The sequence below is a fragment of the Ambystoma mexicanum genome, chromosome 8 (assembly GCF_040938575.1).
Source record: "Ambystoma mexicanum isolate Mex_15411 chromosome 8, UKY_AmexF1_1, whole genome shotgun sequence".
In the NCBI taxonomy this organism is placed as follows: domain Eukaryota; kingdom Metazoa; phylum Chordata; class Amphibia; order Caudata; family Ambystomatidae; genus Ambystoma; species Ambystoma mexicanum.
In genome coordinates, this window is record NC_090929.1 from 1273827985 (window position 1) to 1273850579 (window position 22595).

General features: G+C 43.2%; 1 protein-coding gene and 1 non-coding gene across 4 annotated transcripts in view; one reads left to right on the top strand and one right to left on the bottom strand.

Moving 5' to 3' along the window:
• The window catches only part of DNTT (DNA nucleotidylexotransferase), a 2032862-nt gene that overhangs the window by 1460199 nt on the left and 550068 nt on the right, over positions 1 to 22595 (top strand). For all 3 annotated transcript variants that reach the window (XM_069611395.1, XM_069611396.1, XM_069611397.1), the window contains exons 8-9: positions 6253 to 6355; positions 20833 to 21096. In XM_069611395.1, coding sequence (XP_069467496.1) covers positions 6253 to 6355; positions 20833 to 21096 — 367 coding nt within the window. The remainder of the gene's footprint in view (positions 1 to 6252; positions 6356 to 20832; positions 21097 to 22595) is intronic.
• On the bottom strand, positions 15428 to 15534 carry LOC138474978 (U6 spliceosomal RNA). The gene has a single exon (XR_011269185.1). It is a non-coding gene; the product is annotated as a U6 spliceosomal RNA (small nuclear RNA).

The window sequence follows — 22595 nt, forward strand, 5'->3', positions numbered from 1 at the left end:
TGCAGCTTGCCCCTCTCTTTGCCTTGCTTTCAACCTGACTCACCACAAAACTCAAACTACTAGCAGCATCCACCACACCACACAACTCTCCTTCTTTGCATGCAATGAAAACTTCTCTGACTCCTTTGAAAAATGCTCACAACAATGAGCAAAATGTCATTTTTTCCACATTGCCTGCATTCCGAATTGATTCCCGGGCAGCTCCCAGAATTTGCTAAATGGAAGGTGCTACCACACCAAAAAATGTCTTCCTTTCCTTGCCACCCTCTTTGGAGACCCCTTTTTGATCACATCCATCATTTGTCTCCTCAGATTTTCTGTATTCCATCTTCTTCTCTAAGACGTATTGCTTTCGCTCTCGCTTGGTTCTGATCTTTTGTCATCAGTTTTTATGGTAGCACAGACCTTGTTTTTTAACTCTTTCTCCATACTCTCCAATTCTTTAATATGTGTCATCATGTGCTCGATCCTCTTTGCTATCTGTACAACCTCATGAAGACTGGGATCTCCTTTGTTCTATATTTCCTCCCTTATTTTATGCTCCCTCACTCATAGCATACATTGGTCTATTATATGTTTATTGTAAGAGTTTCCAAAATTACAATTGCACAGTTATCATTTACAGAAACAATATTTCTAGTTAAATCTGTAATTTACTTAAAAAGGCTGGGACCCTTCTGGAGCTCAAGCAAGAGTGGCCATCTTGGCCAGAACACCCAGTTGGTCACACGTCAACAACCATTCTGGGAAGAAGGAGATGAATCATGGAGATTGCAAATACCCAGTCTGGGCACATAGATATCTGCCTGAGAAGTACAACAGTGATAACCGTAGCCAGAGAGGAATAATCAGAACTAATGTGGGCCCACCCTACCTAATCAAGTACAAGAGTCTTGTCATGAGGTTAAAGGGAGGAAAGAAATACAGCAGTTGGTCCCTCAAGGTCCAATCTCAAGATAACAGAATAACGTAAGTACAACCTTCTTCAAGCTGGCAAAATGTTCCAGGGCAGCAGTCGCAAACATACTGCAGAATTTTGCAAATAACATCAAATTGCTTTTTAATGTGCATGATGCCAATGACTTGGATAAATCCTAAAACATGAAAGATAATCACTCTAGGCTTCTCTTTTAAATTATTGAGATTCTAGTCTGTGGGCTACCTGGATCGCTATTGATACTGATTTCAGGATCCAAAGCAGTTAGGACAAATATTTACTCAAGAATGCCAAGATATCTTTTTCTTCTGGTACACAGTAGATTCTACTGTGTTTGCAGTGACTGATTCTTATCATTAGTGATTATTTGTGATAATTTCTGCATGACTTTTTCTAATGTAGAGATTTTTTCCTCAGACTGCTCATATGTAACCACTTTTATTCCCAAAAATAGACAATACATTTGGGGAATTGAAAAACAAACACCATTTTCGAGTTACCCAGTTACCCGATGAATTTAGCAAGGTGGACAGAAGATGTTTCTGTTGTCTCAGGAGGATAGCTCAGGGGCAGCATGCTCGCCTTGGAAGCAAAATGACACAGAGCACCAAAGGTTTGATCCCTGGGTCCATGCTTAGAAACATCTGGGCATTAAGCATGTTATAAATAAACTATCATATATGACACACAAACAGATGAAGGAATCTTAACAACTTGGATAGAGATACACATATGTTTCTTGGCAGGATTTAATTATGATATATTCTGTACTGACAAGCATTGATCTGTTTCTCCAAATGTTAACTCATTTTACGAATTGAAGGAGTGCAGGCTCACCATCCTTGACCACTTGTTCTGGAACAATTGGCCATTTAGGGTGACTGTATCTGTTTTCAGATATATGGTACAAAGCCACTAGAAATACTCCCTCTTCAAAGTTATTGGATTCATAAATCTCCCCATCTGTTGGCGTAAACTGGGACACGTTCCATGATTTGGTGAGAGCTCTGAATACAGAGGTTAAACAGGTGATGTTTAGCTTGATCCATGTGAAGCTGTACCATAGGAATTACAATGTTGAATGTATCCAGAGGAAAGAGAAAAGAACATGAAGTCACCTATGATACAATTACCCGAAAATGACTGAAGACATATATCAAACAAGATCTTAGGATATTGCCACAGTCCAGGAGCCATTCTCTGACTGATGAGAATGACTGAATCAGCAGGTCAGTCAGATGATACCTCAGTTTTACCGTGCTTCCCTTGGGAAGAATGAAATGCTCACTTTATGGTCTAGAACTTTGCCCAGATTAACGTGAGATCTGTTGGTAGGATAAGTATGATTTGCTCATGTTGATAACAAGCATATTTACCTCTAGACACTGCACATAACTGATTAATTATGTTAATTTTCATTGATTCTAGTGAAGAATGTCTCATTCAATCAGGAGTGGAAAAAGTTCCCCTTTGTCAGGGAAAAATGTACCTTGGCAAGTACTATTGTAGCTGATTTCAACCCCACCTGAGAACCTGTGTCTAGAAGTGAAGATTTAATGCTACAAAAAATATAAACTTCTTGTGGGCTATGGAGATCAGAAGTTAAGCACGTCAAGAGAAGCTGAACATTCCAGAGGCTGAACCATGGAAATGATATGCTTATAATTTGTGATCTTGAAATGTTATATGCACTTGTTGATTTCTTTCAGGCTAGATAAAAAACAGTATGATGCCTTTTGATCAGATGCCCTCCCTCAATGCATTTCCTTTGAAGATCTCCCTGGGCTGGAGTGAGCTTTAAACATTAATTTGGCAGAGAAAAGGGAAGTTATACTATGTGGCCTTGAGACACAAAGTCCAGGGCACACTCATCTGAAATGGACAAAGGCCATTTTCTACAGAAAGCCATGAACTCAGTCTTCAACCAGGGCAACAAATCAGCTTTTCTTGGTGTCATCAGGAATTTTGATAAGACCTGGGAAATGGAAATTCTGATAATCACTAAATCTCACTCTGTAATTAATGGAATTGAGTCGATCTTTACCCTGAAAGTGTATTCCCTGATTAACCAGTCTCTAGGGCGCTTTATAGTAATACAGAAAACTAGACAGCACCGTGATATTGAGCTTAGTGAGCAACACTAGGTTCCTTTAAGGTATCATTAATCTTTAACCTCCAAATCAGTGGCAAACAATTTTTATTCCAGAAAAGTAAGCTTAGAATTGGTGGCCTGCCAAGATCATTCTACTCTCATGCGTCACTTAAGTGCAAATGGGCACCTTACAACATTCATAACTGAGAATGTGCCTGCATTTCTGTCTTACTTAATATATCATTACAATCCAAACCACCCTGCATCCCATTGGATGGGGTTAAACAATATTTCACTAGTGAATGGGCAGAGTAAATCAAATACCTGCTCTAAGGATTTCATTAATTCATGAGTAAGACTTCCCAAAAGCTGATAAGCTGATAACACCCTTCTGAACATGCAATCAGTGGACCAGACCTCCTCCTAAAACACGGATATCTTATCAGAAGTTCTAGCAAGCAAACATTCCAACTGCAAGGTCTCAGGAAGCATGTATTTGTAAGTTATACATTCTGGTGATCAACCTAAGGATGGCAAATCTATCCCACTTCTGAATATGGATAACCAGAAGATTAGAAACAAACATATTTTAAAAGTATATAAGCAAACCATTGGGGGCTTAGCTAGTGTTAGGCAGTTTCTATTCAAAGGAAAGATATACATTCTGGAAAAAGCAGTCAAAAACTCATATTCAATGCAATGCAGGAATAGGATGGAGACAAACACCTGGTGTAATAAAGAGGCTTACCGGAGACAGCTTGACTATTCCAAGCGGGTAGATCCTTCTTCCAAAATGGCCTATCCTCAGTTCATGGTATCCAAGAACTGATGCTTGGTCACACCCCAGTGGAGAAATCAGAGGAGCATACCTTCTCCTCCCTATTGCAAGTGACTGATATGGGAGAGCAATGGTTCCTCATGGCAGTGTATATCTTCCATCCTTGGCAGTAGCAAAACAAATGTTGCATCAAAAATGAAGTACCACCCTTAGTACAGCAGGAGCTGATCATAAAGTTGTTTACTAAAGGGATAAAAAAACTATCAGTAAGGGCCTGTGACATGGTAGGCCTAAGTGGCTCCTGGATAATAGTAGGTTCCCGCTCCACCCCCTATGGATCCTCCTTTCATCACAATGATCTGATGGTACATGCCATCGTGCCTGCCATACCAGGGGTCACCAAAGCAGAAGGGATTCAGGGTCCACCAGGTAAGGTCTTCCATCATCAGGTTCTCTTCCCCCTCAATCGTCCTTGCTGATAAGCAGAAAGAGACCCTATTTCTGAAAAATCGTCACTTAGGCGTAATCCCTGAGGTATCCCAGAGGAGAAAGATGGGCAAAGGGCAAACTAGTAGTACTGTCCAAACACCTGTGGGGAGCTAGTTCTTAGCACAGATCTGAACCCCACCTGAATGTGGGAGGAAAAACTTAAAACAAATAAAATCACATTAGACAACCCTTACAGCAGGTGTGTCATACAGAAAAGGATGAGGCCAGCAGGCTATGTGTCAGGAGAAGTGGACAGGTAACCTCATTTAAGAAATGGGGTGAGGAACAGGGAGCCTGTGTTATATATCTACATATGCTCCTACTTCATTTTTGCCTTAAACCGGTTCAATGAATGTGTTGCGTACATTGTGATCAAATTCTCTGCGAAAGACTATACTGCCAACCGAAATGTTATCAATAAGGTCAAATCATGAAATCAAATAATTTTAGATAAATCCATACCATTGTGGTGTGAATTGATTTATAAACTAAATGTTAATGTAAACATAATTTGATGTATTAACCCATCTAGGATTTACTGATCTGCTTTTCTGTAACATCATTGAATGTTGATTTTAATATTATAAAATGTAATGACTGGTGGAGAAATTCCCATACATTATTTGTAGTACGAGAGGGGTGGGGAGGGAGTGGCAGAACCCACACAGGAGGCCAGGAATGCATCTTGCACCAACAGTATAAGCATGTGTTCCATTCAGCCCTGACTGCCTACCACGCTACTGTGCCAGCCGCCATTCCCTTTTTGACTAATACTGGCCCTTGGCCCACTCTGCCTCTCACCCCACAGTCTGCATGCTCCCTGCAATACTATCCCTCACACCCTTAACCCTTCTTTCCTGCGCTGCTCTCTCCCGCAACCCACCCCGTTTGGTTCCTGTCTGCAAGAGAAACAGAAAAGCGGCCACCATTGGTTGTAGTTTTTTTATGGGTGTTTGGCAATGCTGACCTTGGCCTGGGATGTTAATAGAGTTGACCACCTCATTCTGAGGCCGACCTTAGTATAAATATCCGTTTGACATCAATGGCTCGGGCTGGTTGGCACCAATAGCACGAGTTCCATGGAGACCAAGGAGGCTAATGCTATGCTGATTCATTTTTATTGCCCTACTGTTTAATAGAATTAATTGTTGGCAGGCGTTATAACAAGCCTATTTATTTACATAGCATCACATATGCAAGGCTATGGTCTGTATGCTAGAAGACAGATACATGACAAGCGGTTTGTTTGTACCCGGATACCTAGCTCTTTCTAAATAGATTTGAAGTTTACACAATTGATTATTATAGTTAGGTCTATTTTATTGTGTTCCTTGGTGCTCTGCCGACACATTTTTCGACCTCTCAGGGTCTTTATGAAGGCTAGAGCGAGATGAGCTGTGTGCCGATTTGTGATCTCAGAGAAAGTTGTCCTGTAGAAATGTCAGGAGCCCGGACAGGCTAATGCCTGTCGTTTGGTCCGGAGCGTCTTCTTCAGTCTTGTCCGGATAGTGGGCAACAACCCCACAACCCGTGACCGTGCAGCTCGTAAACCCTGAACAAGAAATAATTATAAACAACGGAGTGGCGTGCAAGTGACAAAACTGACAGGGCATGTTGGGCAAAGCATAACATCCCCTTTTAATGGCTACATTATAGATCAGCTATACAGATGGGCTGACAGAGAGACAGACAAACACAAATACAGCGAGATAGCAAAGATATAGGCGATGACTGGGTGATTTGGTTGGTGGGTGAATTGGTAGATGGCATGATAAATTAATGGATTGAGCATTGGATTGGTGGATGGATAGATGGAAGAATAGATCAATCAAAGAAGGTATTGAAGGATAGATAGATGGACGGATAGCAAATGTGAGGGGGCATATTCATAGAAAATTGCAAATGTTTATTTGTTAATTGAGCTGTATTGTTTTCATGATTCTTTCCAATTTGTAGGGGAAATAAAACAGGACATGATGTTGACATGTTGATTACAAGTCCTATACAAGGAAAAGAGAAGGAGCTGCTGCACAAAGTAATCAACCTCTGGAAGAAGCAGGTATGGAACAGAACTATGAACTGCATTTTATTCTGTTTACTGTGAGTGCATAATACGTTTAGGAAATTACATTTTCTGTGGTTCAATAATTCCAGAATGGTGATAAAAATGTCAGCAAGTACAATGAGATGCCATAAAGATGTATTGTGTGGCCTTATTCTATTCTCTAATAGCTTCTCTACAAACACGCAGCCAGTGTTCAGTAGGTGAACTATTTTACAAAGGTTGGCAAATGCATGGGCATCAGTCTATATCATATTATCATTGTGTTAAGTGAAGAGGGCAACATCATATACAAGGCGTAGGAAGGAGACTACAGTTGCTTTAGCATTGGACGAAACATGACATATAACACCTGCTAGGGCAGCGTTGTTTTGATTGGAAGCAGTACCGCTAGCAGCAGAGCACATAATACATTCCCGGCATTGCTCCTACATAGAGAAGGGTTCCCACCTTTGTTTGAAAAAAGAATATTGACAAAACTATCGTTTCTGAGTTTACCATTTTCACAGTGGTAGTTTAACTACAAGGGCTTGGGGAATCAGCAAATCCTTTTTAGCTATGTCTGGAGAATTAGTTATGTCAAGCCTATGCTATTACTTGGGCTATTCACACAGGCATTTTATATCTAGTGACTGTGCACTCTTTGAGTGCATAATTCACATTGCACTATTTTCACTGAAGAAGGAACTATAAGCTGCTGTGGCGCTACTAATTTGCTCTGTACAATGTCATGAATTTATGGGTGTTATCCCCAAAATAAAGTATTGTCTGACTCTGAGTGGTAGTGACAGTAGGCAGTCCCCTCTAAACCATCTTCATTAAAATAGTGACCTTTTAAAGCACCATTGTGCTCGTGTATAGGTATTACAGATGAGATGTTAGAGACATATTTGATAGGAGATCTGAGTTGCTCTCCCCCAAAGTCATTTTTAAAAAAAGAACATGAAAGACACACATGTAATGCACTTCATGTTTGATCCCAACAGATTGGCTATTTCATAGATACCATACTACACTGCCATTCATTTGAAATGTTTGGAACTTCCTGCCAAATCGGAAGATAATGCAGTTTTTAGGCATTTCTGGACTCATTTAGTTGTTTAATGCATCTTATGGCAATATTGTTGGTGAAGGCATATACGTTATTGTCTGAAGAACTGAGCAGAATGGTGCACACTTGCTCGCTTTATGTCAGTTTATATGTCAAACAGATTCCATTAAGGTATACACGTTTTTTGTGAATAGTAGAATAAAGTATATTTTTAAAACGCCTTTGAATGGGTGAGTTTTCAAAACAAGGCAAGAAATATTGATAATGCTCAAAGGCATAACTAGCAGTTAAGTGCTTCTGGGAATGTTAAAATAAAACCATGACTATATATATAGTGCACTAATTGAACTGAAATATCTTTTGTCAACCCACTCAACAGAACTTACTTTATCAACCTGAGAAGGTTGAGAGGCTGAACCAGTCCTGCCCACTATTCCGACCTTCAATCTGAATGTTGCTCAAGAATCTCTAGAGCAGTTATTAAACCTACTGAACTCTCTTGTCCACAATCAAGAGGTAACATTTTCACAATCAATATAAAAGGTTAACTCCCCATAACTACCGAATGTTTACATTAAACTCCTTCAAAATCTTTCCAAGCCTACATATATGATTCTCATGTACTATTGGACATCGAACCTAATAACAATCACCACATAACTGAACACCTCTGGAGAACCCAGGATTGCAACATAGATAATAATCTCTGCCTTAATGCCTCCAAAACAAAGATTGTCTTCTTTGGGATCTCAAAGCCCGGCAACGCTACCTTTCAAATGGCCACCACTTATGAGGATGGCAGCCTCCCCGTCAGACCAGGTATGGAATCTAGGTATCATCTTCAACATCAAAGTCGCACTACAAGCACAATTATTCCATCTCCACATCCCTAGGATTATTGTACCCTACTTAGAAATGGCACATACATCTGAGGTGATTAGAGCCCCTGTCCTAACTCACCCAGACTAATGTAATAGTCTCTATCTAGGACTAAACTAAAACCTACTGTTACTTACCCAAACCAAAGGATCTAGTCTTATTTAGGGACTCAAGACCATATCTCGCCAGGCCTGGAAAACCTAAACTCGCTCCCCATTGTAAAGAAAATAGCAAACAACAAAATGGTATCACTTTCCAAATCATATCATAGCATTGCTCCTAAATACCTCCCCTAAACAAATATTTACCTAGAAGACTGTGAAGATCATCACAGGTTAAAAACCCAATTCCGGAACAACCTACCCACAACCTTACTACCAGGGCTCAAGATAAGATTTTGAAGAGAGAGTATTTTACTTCCTATTTTCTAAAGTTGGGAGAACAATTAATATTTAGGGAGTAAAAAAGTAAGTCTCGTTCTCAATGAGAGTATTTTATAATCAAGTAAAATTGGTTCTAACTTTAAAATACAAATGTTTTGTATTGAATATTCCTTTGCACAAAGTATTCCTGCACATTAAAAAGATATAGGGCCTGATTCATGGATGTTTTTTATAATGGTGCAATGCCATAGGAAAACGTCCCATGAATCAGGCCCTATCTCTTCAGATCAGGCAGTTATAATAGTACTAGTCCAAACATATTCATGGAGCTGTGTGGATCAAAGCAGGGAACATGTGGCTTTTTCTGTTTTGGTTGAGAGTATTTTTACTCCCTGTTTTTATTTATTGGGAGTATTTGCCTGTTTTTAGTGAGTAAAAGTGACTGATACAACCCTTATCTGTAAGGCTGCCTACAACAGAATATGCCCTCAAGAGGATCAAAAGGAATGTGAAAATAATATCTACTAACTCAGATGTGTCCATGTACATTAACCAAATGCCCTTCCCTCCCCCACTGACTCCTATTCCTAACTACACTGCACTTATACCTTATGATGAGCACTTCAACCTCACAGCAATATTTAACCATTTCCTTCCAACCTTGAATTTTTCCAGCCTTGGCCCTGTGAAAGGTTATCTGACTTGTTCCTATGTACACTTCTCTTATGTTTGTTAAAATTTGAATAACCTTCAAGCACCAGAATTTCTGTATCCAATGGCACCTTACCAAAACCATCAACCACACTATGGGCCTCATTACGGGTCCGGCGTTAAGCAATCATAATTACCGACATGCCGGTGCTGCCGTGTCTGTGAAATACAGCTGGCGGAATCAACGGCTGATGCTGTGCTGGCGTGCACGCGCATTCTGGCATGCCAGATAAAGTGTCACCGGCATGCCGGTAACTCCACTAAACATCCCCCAAAATGCCAAAACCACCACCCACGGTGCTGGTGACTCAGAATCTGGCATTACGCTCCCGGGCCCACTCGCATCAGTAACAATGGTGCCGCTATTATCGTAACCGGAAAAACAGTGTTCGCCGGAACAGGAAATCGGCCGGCGCCCATTCATAAAACACAATCCATTGCAATCCTCAGAGCACAGGACTCATACCCATATCCTGTGCACTGATATTGAAAAATCAAGATGGCATCAAGAGTACCTGCAGCCCAGAGGCGCAAGCCACACTTCAGCGAGGCAGAACTGAACATGTTGGCAGATACCATTGTGGAGCATGCAGACCAACTGTTCTCCACCGACCTACGAGGAGGTGGCAGAGAAAGTTACTGCAGTTGGCACAACCGCCCACACTGTGCGTGACTGCCACAAAAGGTGAGATGGCCTGCGCATGGGGGAGCACAACCTCCTTTCAGCCCAGTGCACCCAGGGTATGGCCAAAGGCAGTGACAGCACTTCCCCTATTCACCTGCAGCCCTGGGAGGAGACATGCAGCAGTGTGCTGCACCTTGAGGCTGGAGGCATGATATCCGAGGAGGCTGGTGAGTACACGTAACCCCAATGTCACATCAACCTCCATGTCCACCCTGCACACACTAGAGTTGGAAAACATGTCAAGTGCGTTTTGCACAACACCAATACAGCCCTGATGCCCCCCCCCCTGGAACCTGGTTGCACACAACGACATACACCTTCACCCCAAACCTCACTCATACCCCATTCACACATACAACATAGTACAGGCACCCTGTATCACCGACATAACATGCTCCTGCTGGCACTCACACATCCCTCTGCCACAGCATAACTTGCAGTGTTTCCACCATGCTAGCACAGGCACAAAGGCACGTCAGTGCTAAGCATCTATGCCACTGACAAATGACCAGCGTCACACACCAAGGAAACATGTGACTCCCTCATCCCATTCAGCAAGACCCATGACCACAAATTTCAACTGACGCAGTAAGTGCCACTGGCAGCATGTGCATGGGGACCCCATCCATGGCATAACCCTCCACAACACATCATACAGCTTGTGTGACACACCCCTAACACCATACCCAGAAATCACAAGTACACCACAACAGTATCTCCAGCACTGCACACACCATGTAGGTGCATCACATGTTCACCTGCACAGTATCCATGACACAAGCATGTGTGCACCATGCATGTCCCCCACCATGTCCCTGACCCAGCACTGTCATCCAAAAGCCAAAGCATTAATATCTGTGTCATCAATCCACACTCATCACTGATGCCCTGCCTTTCTGACTCCCTCAGGCACAACATCTGGCAATGAGGACGGCCAGCCCAGTACACAAAGGGGCACCAGGTGTCAACACTGAAGGACCACCTCCACCTCAACCCAGGACTCCACAGCCTCAACAGGCAGACATGGAACTGCTACCCCAGCTGCATACGTCCAGCAACTGCAGGCCCCTGTGGTCCCCTGAACCACTGTCATTGCAGGCCCCTGTGACCCCTCAGCCACTGTCACCACAGGCCCCTGTGGCCCCTGAACCACTGCCACTGCAGGCCCCTATGGGCCCTTTAACCACTGCCACCACAGGCCCCTGGGGCCCCTCTACCACTGCCATAAAGCCATGCACATGGGTGCTTTGGAGACAACTCAGCCGACGAGGGTGGTCTTGAAACTGGCAACAAAGACCAGAGCATTGATGAGGTCCTGCCCCTTCAGCTCCATGGGCCCAATGAGCCCCAACTTCCACCCTTCCACAGTGTGAGGGATATAGAAGGCCGCCTCACCAGGATGGAGCAACCACAGGATGCACTCACATCCCTGGTGCAGCAGCACATACAAGAGGCACAGCTAATGCGCCAGAGGCTGCAGGCCAGTTTCAGATAAAATGCACGGGCACTTGGTCGCTGCACACATGCTATTATCGAGATGTCATGGAGGGTAAGGGAGGGCAACAGCGTGATGTCTTCCATCGCTGAAACTATGGCCATGTTGCCCCAGGCTTTCATGTACTGATGCCCCCTGCACTACACCCGCTCCATCAACTAGCAAAACACCAGGGAGTTCTGTTCAGAGCAGCCCAAGGCGGCGCTCCATGCGGCGCTCCATGCGGCTGTCCCGCCCTGCACACAACCGCACACCGGAGCCTAAAAGGGGACGCAAATAGACCATGGACCCATACATGCCTGTCTGTGACTCGTGCCAATGTACATAGGAAAACAGGACAGGAGTTGGCTACAGACAGTTGGGGAGGGTGAGGTGGGAGGGATAGTTGGGGAGGAATAGTTTGGGAGGGGGAGTGGGGAAGGATAGTTGGGGAGAGGGTGTGGGGAGGGATATTTGGGGAGGGGGTATTGGAGAGGGATAGTTGGGGTGTATAGTATTAGGAGTGTAGTCATTTCACATAGGTATATTTTTTAATTTCACAAAATATAGTTGGTGTTGCAAAAATAATTAATGACTGGACATTGATTATTCAGTGTGAGTGTTTTTATTTATGTGCAGTGCCCAGTGCCCAGTACACTAGCTGGCCTCTGCCGCGTGTGTGACAGGTGATTAGAAGTCGTGCTGTATAAGTTAATCTCGTGCAACATGTCCATCCATACGATCAGAGCGCTGTGCAATTGCCTGATCATCATCACTGTCGTCCTCAGCCTCTGGTGGGTAAATGTCCATGTGCTGCCCGCATTCTGCTCAGACATTGGAACCTTGCCTTTAACAGGCTAAATGTCTGTTCAATGGCGCCCCGAGTACGTACATGAGCATGATTGTGTGCCTCAAGGGGGTCATCAATCATGGCATCAGGGCGTAACCAGCTCACCTGCATGGGGGCAAAATAAAGTGTACAATGTCATTCGTGTGGCCATGTCATGTTGGCACAGGCTTTAAAGTGTTCATTTGAGTGGACAAACATGTACATTAAAAAGGTTGTTCAGCTAACATGTCTCATTTTTCAGGTACATGAAATGCACTTTGTCCAAATGCGTGCTGGGTGTGTGGTATGCAGTGGCATTTACATGGTCCATTCACAGACAACATGACCTCTGACACTTTTAGTACAACTGGCACAAATGGAACTGCTGGATATGTCATTATTGTGTTACAAAGAAATAATATTATTATTATTATTATTATTATTATTAATAACAATATGTCCATGTACTAGGGTACTTTTAGAGTTATAACGAGATGCATGTGTGATTGTGTGGTTTTAACAGGCAGGGGGCATGGACAAATGGTGTGTTGATAGAAGCTGTTATGTGGATGGGAGCATAAGTATTCTCTGTCTGTGCGTCAGGTGTTGTGGGTTTGCTAGACTGTGTTTGTGCTTCTTGTTCTCACTTTGGTGTGGTACATTCTGGTACATGTAGTTCTTTTGATAATAGCCGTACAAAATTGATGTTCCCATGCATGCACTGGATCTTTTTCCTAAATTGAGACATGCCTGTCAAGGCCTTGCACTCAGGCATGCTATTACTGTGTTGCACCTTGAGTGACAGCTGTACACTTTCACGTGTAATGCATGCATAACACAAAGTAGGTACTTAACAGCTTTAATTTCGTAACTGTACGAGTAGTACTATTGTCACAATTGATTATCGCTGCTCTTATTCGTGGTCATCCTTACCCTTTAACCTGCATATCCGGCCTCTGTGCACTTTCATGGTGTTTTTGTAATTGTATGAACGTAGAGAAGTAGGAGGAACGGTGGATTAAATCATACAATGTGCACAGCCACTGGTGATGGGGGTTATACATGGCCATGATTCAACAGTGCACAAGGCCTTGTAGTTAGGCTCACCCAGCAGCCACGTAAGCTATGCTGTTTTCTGCCCCCCCCAATTCAACAGTGCACATGCCCTTGTAGTTAGACTCACTGAGCAGCTAGGTAAGCTATGCTGTTTTGTGAACCCCCTCCTCCCCCATTTCAACAGTGCACATGGCCTTGTAGTTAGACTCATCCAGCAGCCAGGTAAGATATGCTGTTTTCTGCCCCCCCCACAATTCAACAGTGCACATGGCTTTATAGTTACTCACCCAGCAGCCAGGTACGCTGTCCACCATGGTGTGCCACGTACCAATGCAGCATGGAGTTGCGCAGCACCATGGTGTCGTCGGTGGAACCGGGAAATCTGGCACAGCAATGGGTGATCGTGTGGTGGGCATCACACACCATCTGCACCTTCAGTGAATGATAACGTTTTCTGTTGGGTACACACCCTCCTCGCCATGCTTGGCCCCCAGCTCCACATGTGTGCAGGTCAATGCACCAATGACGTTAGGAATGCCTGAAGGGCATACAAGGCTATTTTCATGCCATTAACCTGGTCTGCTGTCCTGGGTAGGCTGATGTGGTCTCAAATGTGACATAGGACTGCATCAAAGACCTGGAACAGGACACGCGAAAAACAGGGTTGCAATATCCCATGCAGCTCACCAACAGTGTGCTGGTATGTTCCTGTTGCACAGGCGCTACCTTGAGCAAGGGGGGATGGCTGTGCTGATATTTATGAGGCTGACCAGGTCGTCAGGGATCAGGTCCACTATAGAAGTGATGGTGTCCCTGTCTAGCCGGTACAGATTGTGGATCTGGCTTTGACTCAGGTTGAAAGGTGTGGCCCTTAAGCGTGGGATTGCTGGCTGTCTGCATAGAGCAACCAGCTGGACATTGGGGTTTTGTGGGCCATGATGGCCCTCCTTCTCCTCAATCGTCTACGCTGCATCCTCTGCCTCCCTTCAAGTAATAGGCATGGACTCCAGCTCCAGTATGGCTACTGCTACTGCTACTGCTAGCATTGTGGTGTTGCTAGCATTGTGGTGTTGTAAGAGACATGGGGTGTGGGAGTGGTCCTTTTGTGCTGCACTGCTCATTTGTACCACCTGTGTTGATTTTATGCACCTGTGGCATGTTTCTACACATATGAATCTACTTAACGCCTGTTCCGCGATGCTGGTGTTTCAGGCATCGTTTTCACATTGCTACCGGCATGTCCATGCCGGTAATTGTGTGTCAGTGCTGCTCGGAATGTTCATTTACTAACACCATGCCAGTATGTCAGGCACGGCTGCCACGTTCTCCGCAGATACGGGCAACAGTGTTCCCAGATGCAGTGGGGTACTTGCGGTGGCGGTGTTAGCGGCATTGCAACTCAGTCTATGCCGGTCCGGATAAAGGTGCCGGTATGGAATTACTGGCAATGCTATTTCTGGACCGGCATACTTGTAATGAGGCCCTCTGTATCCCAACTGCCACCTCAGATCTTTGATACCAACTGTACCTATGCAAACCTCTAGGATGTGTAACCTCATCTCATGCTTCCGATTCATTGCATACATGTCACACTTTTGCATTGCATCCCATGCCTTTTTTTGTTTTCGCAGGTGCTTTGAAGTGGCTCCCCCATGAGTTACAGTATTACAAAGCTGAAAAATAACTGTATAACAGAATAACTGCCAGAGTCACCAACTAATATGCAAAGATGTACATGATACTACTGCATTTCAAGTTAATACACATCAGAGTTGCTTGCAACAATGCACAGCATTGACTCAAAATTTGTGACAATTTAATTATTGATTCAGTAAAATCTGTGGCCCTGCATTAACTATGGCTCCTCCGTATGGTAGCACAGTATTATCTGTGAATCAGTATGATCGGCAGTTCAGTATCATCAGTGGCTAGGTGTGATCACTTATTTAGCATTGTCAGTGATCAGGCATCAAGAGTTCAGTTGTGTCAGTAGAATTGCTTTTTTTATAGCAAATGCTCACATATGTGCGTGACATCCTTGCACAGGGGCCATGGTAATCTTCTCTGTATCGTTCCAATTTTAGTATATGTGCTGCCGAAGCGATCACAGCGTCAGTAGAATTGTGTCATTCAGCTGTATGATAAGTGCCACGTTATCATTAATGGATCAGAACCAAAAAGTTTTCAATGTTATTAGTTATGTTTGTTTGCTTGGGTGCCTTTAGATAATGAAAAACACAGAATGTTCTTGATTGTTTAGCACTGCTCCTGGTCTCTGTTGGAAAAAGGAAAGTTGTTTGTTATTGGGATGGCCTCACGAAAGGATGATAGCAGGAAGCAGGAGCTAATAGTTCTTGGTCTATTCTTTCTCAATACTCATGTTAGCGAGTTAGGGATGAGGTATACTGTTTGGTAAGTAAGACTGGCAGAAGCGGGAGAGGATTCCTTTTACGTTTACAAAATGATTTACAGCCCCGTTGAGGGGTAGAGGTTGGCCAACCCCTACAGGGCTTATCAAAAAAAGGAATTTCCGGGTGGGGCTCAAGAATAATCCAGGAGCCCCAGTCACCTGTGAACATTCATTGCTTGCCTGAATTTTGTGGGTAGTCATGGATGCCTTTTCAGGCGGTTTTCCCTTGCCTAATACAGAATGGAGCTCATTTTCAATACCCATGAAGTGTAAAGAGAGTGGCTAAGGAGAGGAGCAACAAAGTTACACCGTCTTAATGCCTCCATTTATACTCCAGGGGATTTTCATTGTTTTTGAAGCGAGAGGGCGGGGACGTGACAGGAATTATGTATCTGCCTCCCGTCTTGCCTTCGCCTTCAAAAACAACTTGGTTTCACGCCAGCATGAGATTTTCCAGCTAGCATGAAACCAATGATATCCCATGGAAATCCATACAAAATCATTGCTAGTTCCACCATACATGCATACGGTGGCAAGTGGTGTTTACTCTGACTGCAGAGTGCAAATAGAGAAGTACTAAGAGGCTTCTGCTGCCCCTTTACCCTTCTCATTTGGACTCAGCAATGCAATTAAAATTGCCTAGAGGGGACCTTCGTAAGTGCTAACATAAGCTGTCCCCTCAGGGCAATTTACGTTCAAATAGAAAATGTGCTCCACCATTCAGAAGAAGAGCACCTCTGTTTTGGTAGAGTTTAACATCAGAGAGTGCAAAGCCACCCAATATTTAATGGCAGAAAGACAGTTGGAAATTATGATAAAGAGATCCCGTGAATTGCAAAGAAACCTACATTTTAAATATGGAATGTACTACCTGCCAACTGGTAAATGGTGATTGATGTTTAATTACAAAAGCATGTTTTTACTATAGATGTTATGTCCAGTCTTTGCATTTCCATCAGGATTTTAGAATGCTCATCGCAAAGACCAAAACCTTAGTAGTATGTCTCGCTGCAATGCCAGGCCCCGTTAAACGATGCCTTTGTAAGATCTCAGTGGCAATATTTAAATGGGGAGTAAAATATAAGTGCAAACAAAGCGACTTGCAGTCCAACTCACATGCCGCAAACCTTTAATGCCCCCCTGACGTTCCTCCATAAACCGGTATTCACCCAACTCCACGATTGGTGTAAATTAATGCACACATTCAATTACTTATCAAGATATATATTTATTACAATCATTTGGTGCCAATAGATGTAAATAATGTGTTAAACAAACAGCAGCACTCTGTGTATGTTCTCTCTCAGTCTTGGAGGCCAGGCATGTGGACAATCAAACAAGGGTCTGGCACTTTACCGAGGGGAACTGTCCAAGGACTTGCCTCCCTGTGTCATTCTTGGCACATACTGTTGGCAAATGCATAGTGTGGTTGCTCTAAAGTGATGGCCTTCAATTACTCCAAGGCTGTATAATCAATGGTGAGGGATTAATGGTGTATTAGGTCAAATCATTCCGGCTTCTATCAAGTAAAATATTTCAAGATGGTCGCAATCTCTGCTTCCAGACAGACATGGACCAGAGGCCCTCAAACCACTGTAGCCCACCATAAGACAGTGGTAAAATTGCTGGAGGCCTGACCTGGGCAGAGGCCCATTCAATGCACCTTGTTTGGAACAACTGTGGTGGTACATATTGCATGGATGTAGTATCTTCTGCTCCTAGACATACACTGACCTGTGGCCCCGCAACCACATTACACCTAGGGTATTCCAACCTGAAACCAAAATAATGACACAAGGTGTGTTGTTGTTCAGTCGGATGCTTTTTGTATCATGAAAATATGCATCGCTTTCTTTTCATATCCCCTATGGCGGTGCCCTCCTCACAGTGGCTTGTAGATCATATGTCCTTTCTTTCTGTGTTGAACAAAGACCTACATTTTTCTTTTTATTTCCAATAAATGCTCTAAACACTGGGAGCTGTTTGACATTTGCTGTTTGTTCAGTACATAATGTGGATGTGTTCGCGTTTGGGAGCAGGCTTTAGAGGTACTGTTAGGAGTGGCGTTTGTACAGCATGTTCCTGTTTGTGAGACGGTCTAGGATTATTGTCGGCAGTGGCTTTTTAGCCCCTTTGCCCAAGTCATTCCATGCCTTGGTGGGCGTGATGAGTCAGCGAGGTCCTACTTCTTCCTCTATGTGGGACCTCGGGTAGCAGCTGTTCTAACCAGTCCAATGTAGCTCACCCTGTTAGCATATCAAGATGGGGAGCACTGCCAACTCACCACAGTAATACATTACATGAATACATCAATAAAGTTGCCAAGGCACTATGGGCCTAATTCACAGAAGTGTTTTAGAATGGCAAACCCACATTGGAAAACGCTCTGTGAATAAGGGCCTACATGTTCTCTCTTCTTATTTTTTCCTCTCTTTCCAAATCAAGTGTTTTATTGCCCTACCATTTATGGCCCACTGCTATTGCTATTGTTATGCCTGTGGGTACTAATGCATGTGTATTCATTTCATGGTGTCCATTTCACTTGGATGTGTATTTGCTGTTGTTGTCTATGGGCACTATGGAAATGTCATTTAGTCACCTTGTCCACTGATTCTTGGATATTTTCTCACCTAACCGGTCTTCCAAATCCTCAAAGGTACCCACTTACCCTGTTAGCCCTACGTTATAGTTTCCAAGGGAATTAAATGTAGTATGTTGTCTGTGTGACACCTAGGGCCTAATTTACAGGAGCGTTTTATACTGGGCAACCCCAATGGAAAACGTTCTCTGAATCAGGGTCTAAATATGCTTTCTATATAATGGTGTTACAAGGAAATAGCTTGGTCTATAGGTCATCGATCCTTTCCTACCTACATACGGATAGTGTCAAAGAATACTAGATGAGAAGTGAAATGCGCAAAGCAACATATTTGAAACCCAGTAGCTTTGCTCTGCAGCCAAATTTGTTTGAATTGTAGTAGGGGAGCTGATGCCTTTCTAGGGGACAGATTTGGGCCCAATTATAAAGGACTAAAAAGCATGTTTTGGTCAGAGTGGTTTCTGGCGGGCGTGCAATGGTTGAACTACCTGTTTGAGAATGGAAGTTGGTTGACTACAAAAGGATTACAATCTAAATTGAATATTTCACATTTCAGTGCGAGTGATTATCGTAAAATCCGGAAAGCTATTGGCGATATTGACTTGGAGAAAAGTCTGGATGTTAATATACTCTGGCAAAAGTCTAAAGTGGGTGGATGTGGCCTGGTGAGTCGTCTTTATGGTTTGATTGCAGGAGAATTTAAAAGCAATGTTTTGTTGAGGGAGGAGTGGGTTAGAAGGATTGGGAGTACTATTGACAAAGATCACTGGTCACGTATGTGTGCAAATACAAGGCTATGCTCCTTAAGCTTGGTCAGAGGTCCCGACAGATTAAAATCATCAATAGGGTCTATTGGACTCCTGAAAGGCTATTTAGTAGAGGTATGACTGACAGCTCTGGGTGTTGGTCATGTGTTCATGACACTGAGACATTTGAACATATGCTATGGACCTGCACCAGAGTGCATGGCTTTTGGTTTGAATTTGGTAGGATTTGTGATGCTGTGTTGGATGAAAAAATACCCTTTGATTTTAAGACTTTAATACTCGGTAGCGATGTCTTTTAGAGGATCTATCCGTATGTCATAAAAAATTGATCTATCGGGGTGCGATGGTGGGTAAAAGAATTATCTTGAGAAGTTGGAAGACGGTGAACCCTGTTCTGATTGAAATGTGGATTGATGAAATGCATGGCCTGGCAGAGATGGAGAGAGTAATTTTTCGGAGGAACAGAAGGCTTACTCTATTTGAGAAAATATGGGGGAAATTCCTCACTATGGGCCTCATTACGACCCGGGCGGTAAGGGATTACCGGTACCGGTAAGGGCACTGGTGCCAGTAATCCCTTACCACCCAAATCCAAGGTCCCTTTGCGGGTCCTCCTTTAACGGCTGGATTTACCAGCCGTTAAGGATGGGACCCGCAAAGGGACTTTGGAGGTAATTACGGTACCACAATTTGCAGTACCGTAATTACCGCCTTCCCCATTTCCATTGAGCCCAATGGGGGCAAAAATGGGAATGGGAAAGGGCCAATGGTGAATGGGGAATTACATTCCTGCCAACCTTGGAATGGGACGGTAATTCCGCCATTCACCATGGCAGAATCGGTAAGGTACCGGCGTCAACCATGGCGCTAATAGTGCCATGGTTAACGCCTGGGTCGTAATGAGGCCCTATGTATTGATTACTACTCTGTGATTGATGTGAACCCTGGGTGAGGTGGGGGGGGGGGGGTTGTAAATATGTACAGGTTGCACATTGTGAGCTAATTATTATGAAAATTGTTTTCTTTTAAATGTTTATCATTGTATATACTATAATCTTAAAAAATAAAAAAATAAAAAGCATGTGTCTAGAGTTTGTGCTGTAGTGCTGTATTGTGACAGCATGCCCTGGATTTCTGTAAGAATAGAGTCCACTGTATAGGAGCAGCAGACGTCCAACCCAGGAGTTTCTGGTTGAAGGTTACTTCTACTTCTACTCGCGGTCCCTATAGAAACAGAGGTAACATTTAAAAATGGCGGGATGCCACGTGCCGCAGGGTTTTGAGTTGGGGCACACTTTGCAAATAATTCCTCATATATCCTCTCTGAACCAGTTGCTCTGCATTTGCATTGGGGAAATTGGCCACATTCTACTACTTCCTCTTTGCGAGATTCTGCCCGACGCGTGATTCCGAAAGTGGAACTTTACATTCAGCCATAGGCAGTGTAACACTCATAATGAGGCCCACTGACTTTAAAACCATGCTTACATGAAAATACCAGCAGTAGAATCATCAGCAATGTACTCTTTTGATTTCGCCCCACTTATTTATGCCTTCTCTGCCAAATGGTATGTTGAATTTTAAGGTACATCCACTTTAACATACTTGTAAACCCTTTCTACTTTTGTAGGACTTGCTCCTTTACCATACCATCCACGAATCCACAATGGACGAAGACAACTTGCCAAGTAAAAGAGTGAATCTCCTCGACCATTTTCAGAAATGCTTTGCAATTTTAAAATTAAATCAGCACAGAGGAGAAATCAGCAGTTGTGATGGGCCACATGACTCGGGCGGAAGAGGGAAGAGAATCTGGAAAGCAATACGTGTGGATCTTGTCTTCTGCCCTTTTGAGCAATATGCCTTTGCCCTCTTAGGATGGACAGGTTCCAGGGTAAGACGCACGAATGCCTGCATGCCTACACGTCTTCAATGCTTTTTGTTACAGAATTCAGACAATAAGAGGGGAGACTGCAAGATACTGTGTGAATGTTTTTAATTTTGATTGTGCTTTTAGTCATATTTTGACTTTTTACACAGATTTTAAAATGGAAGTTAAAAAAAAGGAAAAGAAAAGCAACAATAGAAGTAATATGCAATGCATCATCATGATACGTGGCGGTAGGTTCTCAAGGCGAGCTTTAATTCATTAAGCTGTTTCGAAAGCTCTATTGACAAGAGGATTTTGCTACGAGCCGAGAGCCTGTGCCAGAAGTCTTGAGTGCTAAGCCACTCTATATGATGCACAAACCTTGCAAAGCATTTCTCTCTTATTGATAGTGTGGCTGTACACGTTATCAGGAGATGTCTGATATCTTGGACATGTCCTTTGCTACATAATTCTCATTCGCCTTATTTTTTTATCTAAATGACTGTGCGAATGAAAAAGCCTGTCTGTGCCAAACATAATGCTACAGTTGTAACTTCGATGTGAATGTGATGAGATACGTCTAGATGTGGGACGCACTGACAGGTTGGGTGGTTTAGAGATTATCTATTTATTTTTCTGTGCGTACCAAGATTAAAGAGGTTCGTTTTCTTGGGCTAAGCATTTAGGGTGCTTGATTAGCGTGTCACCAACCGAAAAGAGCATCAATGTGCTAGAGCACAGGCGAGAGGGGCGCATGGGAGTTTAAAGAAAAAGTGATTTAGAATGGGAAGTCTGGTGGTTAAAGTGAAATATATATATATATATATATATATATATATATACATATATATATATATATATATATATATTACATGGTAGTGGCCATGTAGTTATGGTTAAGTTGCTGTTTCCATAGGAAGAGCACTTTTTGGGCGGTTTATAACTTTGCTCCCCTGGAAGAATCCTCACCAAACTTTGCAAAAAAGTATATGGCCTTCTCTGAATTTTTTTGCATAGTTTGGTGAGGATTCGTCCAGGGGGGGCAAAGTTATAGGGGGGGGGGTCCCAAAACTTTTTTTTCCCCATAGACTGAATGGGGAAAAAACTTTGCTCGCGCCTAAAGCCCAAACCGCTGGTGAAAATCGGACCAGTAGTTTTTTTTAAAATGAACAAAAAATAGGTCATAAAAAATTAGTGATATCTGTGTTCGCTCCGTGGACAGTGTCCTGATTGGCCAATCGGCTTGCGTGATGTCCACGGACATGCGGCATGTTCGCTGATTGGACGGCGCAGAGCGTGGAGGGCGTCAGATTTTTGGTAGCGCCCGCAATCTTGGATTCGCGGACGTCCGTGGACAGCGCGGTGAAACTTGGTTTAAAATTTGTATTTACTAGAGTGTGTTTGCGTGTAAGAGTGTTTGGGAAGGGTGGGAGAGTATGAGATAGGTTAAATGTTGTGTTTTTTTATGTGGTAGACGCTCTTGTTGTATTGGATTTGTCTGTTCTGAAATGTTCTAAATAAAC